Genomic DNA, 7,958 nt, shown 5'->3' with positions numbered 1-7,958 from the left:
CCGATTCCCCCGCTGGTGTGACCACTGTGTAGAGTATGGTAAATGAGCTCACATTTCTTGTGTCCTTTGGTAGGATTATGCCATCATCATTAAGTCTTGACGAAGAGTAAAATGCAGACATCTTCTGCTGAACCAAGCCAGCTGTTTCTGATGAAAATTTTTCTTTGTCTTCGCTCGTTATTAGATCTCCCTTTTTCGACAATTTGTCCTGAAATACAGTAATAGAAACAATCATATTTAAACAGCAAGAATGCCAAAGCTTAGTACAATGGGCTAACAGCTCATTCCCATATGTAATTCGGTAATGATTATGGGACTATTACAGACTATTACTTGTACAGTAGTTATTAGTGTGTTATCTTATTTTAATATTTATTATATTATATTTCAGTGGCGGATTCAAGGGGGACCCAGCTGGCCCGGGCCCCCCTAAATTTTTCAATATTGTAAAACATTTGAGAAAAAAAGAAAATTACATTCAAATATTAAGTCTGAGAGCGCTATTTCCGGCATTCTAGAGGTGACAATTGTAAATTTTCTTACCTCAGACCCAACCATAGTAAGGCTGAGGTGGTATAGACCCTCAATCTGTCAAAGTCCCTCCTTAGGCCCCCTCTATTTCAAATTCCTGGATCTGCCACTGTATTTGTTGTAAAAAAAATAATCCAGGAAATTTTGATTTACCTTTATCAAAGCATTGGTGACATCATTTTGGTTTGCCAATCCAATCTGTGCATTTGGCCAGAGAAAATGAAATCTGGGATCGAATGACCTTCCACACTACAGTAGAATATAAACATGAAATACAATTTTACAGAATATAACACCAAACCAATTTAAAATGACCCTTAATTAACAATACTTTTTAGTTGGCTTATTTTTAATTATTAATATTTTATTCATTCATCCTGTGATTTAAATTATAAAATCATGAAATACCATGGCAAAACTGCTCAGTCCGAAACTTCCACCGACAACCACCGATATCTTTGGAACTGCTGCACATGCCACAACAGCAACCATTTTGGCCCGTGCGCGAAGGAGGTCACCCAGAGACTCACTGTCCAGCTTGCCATCGATCTCTGGATCTTCCGGAATAGTATTTTGCAAAAATATGATGGGTATTTTCCGTTGACAACAGATTTCTACGAAGTGGGCACCTTTTAGAGCGCCCTCATAGCTCAAGTGTCCATTGTTAGCGATCATTCCAACCAAAGTTCTAGTAAAATGAAGAATAACAGATGAAAATTTCTTGGATTGAATTAATCTTACAGAAATGTTTATTGAAAGTAGAATTGTTGGATCCAGAGGGTTGTAAAAGGGGTGCTAAAATAGGAACACACCAAACCCAAACCCAATCCTTGATTGACACATCTCATTTATTTATTTTTATTACACCGGATACTGTCCTGAAAACTCCAAAAATAAGATGTGCATATTTCTTCCTAATTTATATAAATTTAAGCATTTACAGTAACCATCCCATAAAATTATATTTTTATTTTCTCCTCTGTTTGGATGTTTTTGGCAAAACTAGTTACTAAGTAAGAAAAAAAATTATATTTTTATTTTTTTCCGCCCTCCTCTGACGATCTTTAAAAAAAAAATTCACAAAACAAGGTATAAAAAAAAGTCTCACTTTATTTGACAAAAACATGTGACATACCTAAATATGGTCATGATGACATCACATCATGACCATACATAGGCACACTATGACTATATATGGGCACATCATGGATATATGGGCATACAACAGTAATTTGATATAGTGGACAGAGCTTAAGAGTTTATTATTTGATTACATAACAAAATGTACTCACCCTTGAATAGTGGCAAAACCAGTTACTAATGCTGGCCCAAACTTTTGTTTAAACTCCTGAAACTTACTACCATCTACTATCCTTGCAAGAATCTAAAAATAATAATTTTTCTTAGTTATTTTTTAGTCTGTTTAACATGAATTTTATCATTGTGCGCAAACTGCAAACATAAAGGTCACATCATTTCTCCCAATGCCACAACCTAAAAATGAATACCACAGGAAATGCAATAGCTCCCAGGAGGCTCCTTTGATGCATGTCACTGACAAGAGCAAAGTGGGCAGGTCGGGTGTTGCTCAAAGTGCTTCGAAAGATGTCCAGAGGAAAAGTCCCCAAAAAATATGACAATTTAGGGGTTTCAAAGGCTTATCCAATTGATTATATAGATAAATAAAGTTACTAATATGTAGAAAATATTTTTTTCACCCCGACAACTTGTGGTTTTTCTCCCAAAGAGGGGGCCCTGGCCCCAACCCACTCCCCCAACTGACGCCACCCCTGCTTTTATGAGACAACTAAATGAATGTAATTGAATGCACTGATTACTAGCTGTAACATTATGGAATTTGTTGCATGAGTGTTTGATGCATTGGCCAGATAATTAGTGCATAGGCCTCTACTGGCAGGGGAAAATGATTTTTTTTTAACTTGGCCTTGTTTGATCAAGCAAGTCAGTGCCAGCAAAAATTGCATATCTGAGTCATAACAGAGAAAAATATACATCAGCACTTTCTTACCTTGTAAGGATTATAATCTTGGTCATAACAGTGTCGAGGTGCTAGCCCAGGCAGGTCACTTGCCGGAAAGATAGGTTCAACAAAGTGTTTAAGGTCATCAGGATAGGGCTCATTTAGAGTTTCTATTATATTTCTTCCTACTTCAAAAGCTTCATGTTCCGTTTCTGCAAAATGATCAGCAACTCCGCTTACACTGAAAAGGTCATGTAAAACTTCCTGCATAAATTATGCAAATGATTTATGGAAAGCAAGTTTTTTTAATAAAATATAAGGCCTAAATTAAGAGCCATATTAATTTTAGCTGGTTTTGTTTTACCACAAATGTTGCAAATTTTATATTGTCCACCTTAATAAAAACAATAAATTTTCTCAACTTATTTTCAAATTATTAACATTCAATTTGGCAATTGCTACAATTGTTCCCCATAAGAGTGATTTTAAGGGTCTACACACATAATATAGGAGTACTGTATTACTTAATCATCTGGGTATTACATAAATATAGTAAGTAGAAATAGAAATAGAAATTCATATATCATACTTACATTTTTTTTTGTCCACATTGCCAAATTTTATTTGACAAAAACGGCAAATCATGACTATGTGCGTAACAGTTTTTTGTCAAATAAAATTTGATAGTCTGGACAGGGCTTTATGAAGTATATTTTTACTAAAAGTATGATATTCAAATGAAGACATTTTTTTAATCAATATATAAAAGACAATCCACCTGCAATGCACAGTGGCTCCACCTAGCTCCTCTGCGGACACCCTCTCGCCGATAGCCGCATGCACAAGTGGCGGTCCTCCTAGAAAGATGGTACCAATACGATGCACCATCACTGCTTCATCTGCCATACTAGGGACATACGCACCACCTGCTGTGCAAGAACCACAAACAATTGCCACCTGCCACAAAAATTATGTTAATTATTTATTCTGCTTTGCAGGATTTGAAATGGCAGAGATCAATAAAGAATAATAAAATGGGCACAGTTAAATAAAAGTGAGTGCTATTTTAACAGCTGAACTGTTGTTTTTTATGTGATGAGCAATGCTGGCTTCACCGGCAGATTTTTTAATTGGATTTTAATTAATCTCCCTCTTCTACTTCATTTACCACGAACACTCCTGTTCCAAATACATGAGCATGAAGTTGCATACCCTGGTCATAAACTATCAAGAGAAATGAGGTAAGGGCGAAGTATAATAATGTTAGATTATGGATGTGTTTTATGCCTCATTCCATTCATCTGTTTAATTTGTACCGTTCCTCCCGGCTTGGTTTGCTTGTTTGTTTTGTGCTTTGTTTTTGTTGTTTATAATTTCTGAAGGTTGTTATTTTTGTTATTTAAGATTATTTTTGTTATTTAAGATTAATTTAATGTTTAAGATTAGTGCAGGGGCTTAATTACAGGCTTTGGCCTCCTTGGTTCCTGGCACTTGTTGTACAGTAGTTAAGAAACAAGTGAAATAAAAAAAGACAGAAAATAAAAATATTTAGCACCTGTGGAATCTTTAATGATGACATAATTGCTTCATTGTAGAAGGTTCTTCCTCCATGTTCTTTATCTGGAAATATCTCATCCTAAAATATTCAAGGAATAATGTTATATTGTTGAAATAAAGTTATAATTATATAAAATCATACCAGAATTAATTTAATACATATTTTGGTGAATATGGGCCCTTGAAAAATGAATATAATGAACTGACCTTTATCTCCTTTTTATATATAATTTTTGGTTTTTAAATATTTAAATTTATTTTCAAATACATGACAAAATTATAATACTTCAACATTTATAAACAGTACAGTAAACTTTGGGCAAAGCACTTTACTTATGTTCGCCTCTTTCCACCCAGGAGTATAAATGGGTACATGGTAGGATGGTATGTCATTGAATGCATGGGTTGTGCATGTTCAAGCAGCAATGACCAGGGATACTCCTGAGGGGGCAGAGAAAGTTGCACAATGTGCGGATCTGCCAATTCAGTATCCAGTGACCAGTGAAATAATGATGCCAGCGCCTTGTATAATCACTTGTAAAATCTGCAGATTGTGAAAGGCGCTATATAAATTATTATTATTTTAAAAAAAAATTTTTTAAACCTGGAGGGGAAGAAAAGCACCACCACTGTCAACAAGGTAAACGGATGGCAGTCTATTATGCAACGAAATCTCTTGCACCCTCAGCTGTTTCTTGACTCCTATTGGGTAAACAGTTCCTCCTTTGACTGTTGCATCATTTGCACTGACAGTGCACCAGTGACCACAAATTTTACCAACCACTAGAAAAAAAAAACAATTAATTGAAATATATTATGTATAAATTACTTTGTTTATTATGAGCCTAGGGATAATTATCATGATAGACCTAGGTATTATTTGACATTCTGAAATGTGTAAGTAAGGTAAATACTTGTGAATATGTGGTAAATAAAATGATACTAACTTATGTATGGAGATACACCTTAAAGATGATAATAAATATTTGAGGGAAAAAAATGCATGTCCCAACCATGATTCGAACCTAAGAGCTTCTGATACTCTACCAAGTGGTCGATGAAACCAAATGATATACACCATTGGACTTTCCCATTACTGATCATTTTAACACGTTTTTTTCAAGGTATAGCGTGTAATATGCATTGAATAGGAGTGCTGTGAAAGTGGTAATAGGCTAGTGGTGTAAAGAAATTATAAAAAGAAGAAAAATTGATGGAAATTGGTCACTGTTTGCCTCCTTAATGAAATACCCTGAAGGCATGCCAAGTATTAAATTAGAAACTGGAAGGTAGAGAAAACGATAATTATTAATATATAGTCCAGGCTAATTTACCATTGACCATGCCTGCAGCTGGTATGTCTCCATAGCTCATTCCCTGTCCAGCTAAGGGAGACAGTTCAAGAAAGTCTTCATCATCTAGCAAACACCTTATTCTATCTCTCACAAACATCTTTTTATTTACTTCAATATGTTGCTTCATTCCTCTTGCACCACCACCACCATAAACAACGGACATTAAATTGCAATAAAATTCCTCAAGTTTTTCGCTGTTTGCCTTATTTTTTACAATCGAATTTCTAGATTTATCTACCCCTCCGTCAAGAACTTTGAAATTTGAATATTTCGTCCGAGCTTGTGTTTGATTCGATGATTCTTGTTTGGAGCTAGGCCTAAGCCCATTGTCTCCTCGGTGAGCTGAAATCTGCATGGCTGCACCGTGCACCGCGGCCCACCACCACTGCTTCACTGACAGAAAACTTGGCCTAGCCGGTATTACCGATTTCCTGGGAAATATATGTCTCGATAAATACATTTTTGAAAGGCACTTGTTGCAAATTATTGTATCTGTAATAATTCGACTAAACATCTCGATTTCCTGAATCCCTGTTAGTGATGTGATTGATACTGAAATGGGCCCTAGGCTAAGCCTGGGCGTATGGCTCTCCTTGGATTTTTTTTTTTGGTGATTGCTTATTCGTACGGTCGTCGTCGACACAATGGTTATCTAGTATAGTATCTTTGTTGACACGTACAACCTACTTCAGTATAAAACTAAACTATAGAAAGTAAAGAAATTAGTGGCTCACGAACAGACATCTACAGTATTATTTTAAACCCCATAATTTATTTTAAATTGTGGCATTTCGGTGACGATATTAAATAAATGTGTTGTAGGCCGATTTACAGTGAAATAAGGGGCCCGTGAATATATTATTTTAGACAGCCATTTAATCTAATTCCTCCTTAATTAACTACCTATATTAAGGACAAGAATTGTTGCTATTTTGTATGTCCTGTAGCCCTAAACTTAGCTGAATCATTACAACGAACTGGACCAACTACCAAATTAATTCTAAATGTAGCAATTATGATTTATACGCCAAACGAATTTTAAGGCCGCCAGCACGTAATTTAAATGTGTATTAATAAACTAAAAACTAAAAAATTTGTGTAGTTTGACTTTTTATATTGGAATGATAACAAAGAAACCGAAGTATTCCTTTTATTTTTCGCTGTAAAATTATGAGTATTTATTTTAAATACACTAATTTCTATGTTTAATTCAAGTTAAGTTTTATGTTACTTTTATGACTTTTATGATATCTGTTAGTATTTTTCATGGACAATAGTGTAGGCCTAACAAGGTATTTGGAATAAACCAGTACAACCCGATTTTTATCGAACGGAAGACCAAGGATTGGTCCATGATTGGACAGGGCGGTGCAATACCGTAATGATAATTACATCAAAAGCAATTCAAGAGAGAAATAAAAGTGTGTGTGGGGGGGGGGGGTCTTCAGTCTACTTGTTTCATTTAGTTTCTTTGCCATACGAATTTTGTGTTTTGTCCATGGACTGTATTTATATTTTTGAATAAGTCGTCGATACACAACAAAGTGGTTTTCGTAGAACGATTGTTATCTCACATTCACTGGTGTCCTTGGATTCAATTATGGGTAAACGCATTATAAGTTGCCTTTTTTATGAGGTTTTAATTGTTCTTTACCGCCGAAAGTGCTGTATTCTAACGTTAGTTTAAGGAGGGCTGGTCGGCCTATGGACGTTTGTTGTAGCGTTAGTATTGATTCTTGGTTTGATGGTTTGATATTGGTCTTTATTTGGTAATATGACCAATTTGTGTAAATGTCGAGGCTCTTATAGTCTGAACTTCAACAACTGCGCTACATGATTGGGCTTCAGGTAGCAATATGAAGCTTAACCCCAATTCAGAAATGTTGTACTACCCAGGTAGCAAGCAAACGTGGGCCCCATATAGGAAATGAATGGGCCAAATTGTGGGCCCCCCCTACAGTTTGGCATATACTGCAATGAGCTGCCTGTGCACCCTAAATCCATAAGGGTCCCATAAATTTTGGCCCAAATGGAAATGTTAAAGGATATATTATTAATAGCTTATAATTATAGACCAAAATGCTCATATAAACAGGACTGTAAGTGAACAGTAAAGTCTTAAGCCAAATGATGTGTGAAGGGGTATGCAAGTCCCTACCCAATGAAGATACAGTAAAATTATTATCATAACGATACTAATACAGTATATTATATTTAATATATAAAATAATTAAACGAATAGGAAGAGTATAATTGGACATTAGTTTTAGCAAAAGGAACTTTATTCCTTCATCTATTGTTATCAATGATCATGTTCTGAGAACTGTTGACACTGTAAAAGTTCTTGGGGTTATACTTCAAGCTAATCTTAAATGGGATTCACATGTTGATTATATTGTCAAAAAGGCTAATAGTAAATTATATATTTTAAGAGCCCTTAAACACCATGGTGTTCCTCCTGTAGACCTTATCACTGTTTACATGAGCACTGTTCCTCTTATTTTAGAATATGCTGTTCCTGTGTGGAATAGCGG

At 35.2% G+C, this 7,958-nt stretch overlaps 1 protein-coding gene across 1 annotated transcript in view; it reads right to left on the bottom strand.

Annotated features, from left to right (window-relative positions):
* LOC117116992 (methylcrotonoyl-CoA carboxylase beta chain, mitochondrial-like) overlaps positions 1-6,038 on the bottom strand; it is a 7,999-nt gene extending 1,961 nt beyond the window's left edge. The window contains exons 1-9 of the mRNA XM_033261160.1: positions 5,404-6,038; positions 4,674-4,852; positions 4,068-4,148; positions 3,291-3,469; positions 2,561-2,753; positions 1,824-1,915; positions 940-1,219; positions 685-780; positions 53-208 (exon numbers count right to left, since the gene is read on the bottom strand). Of these exons, the coding sequence (XP_033117051.1) occupies positions 53-208; positions 685-780; positions 940-1,219; positions 1,824-1,915; positions 2,561-2,753; positions 3,291-3,469; positions 4,068-4,148; positions 4,674-4,852; positions 5,404-5,938 (1,791 nt within the window). The 5' untranslated portion in view covers positions 5,939-6,038. The remainder of the gene's footprint in view (positions 1-52; positions 209-684; positions 781-939; positions 1,220-1,823; positions 1,916-2,560; positions 2,754-3,290; positions 3,470-4,067; positions 4,149-4,673; positions 4,853-5,403) is intronic.
* Between the last annotated feature and the right edge of the window lie 1,920 nt (positions 6,039-7,958).

This window comes from Anneissia japonica, unplaced genomic scaffold (assembly GCF_011630105.1).
Source record: "Anneissia japonica isolate Jap-2015-1 unplaced genomic scaffold, ASM1163010v1 scaffold287720_len810639_cov167, whole genome shotgun sequence".
Lineage (NCBI taxonomy): Eukaryota > Metazoa > Echinodermata > Crinoidea > Comatulida > Comatulidae > Anneissia > Anneissia japonica.
This window is presented reverse-complemented; position numbering and strand designations above follow the sequence as displayed.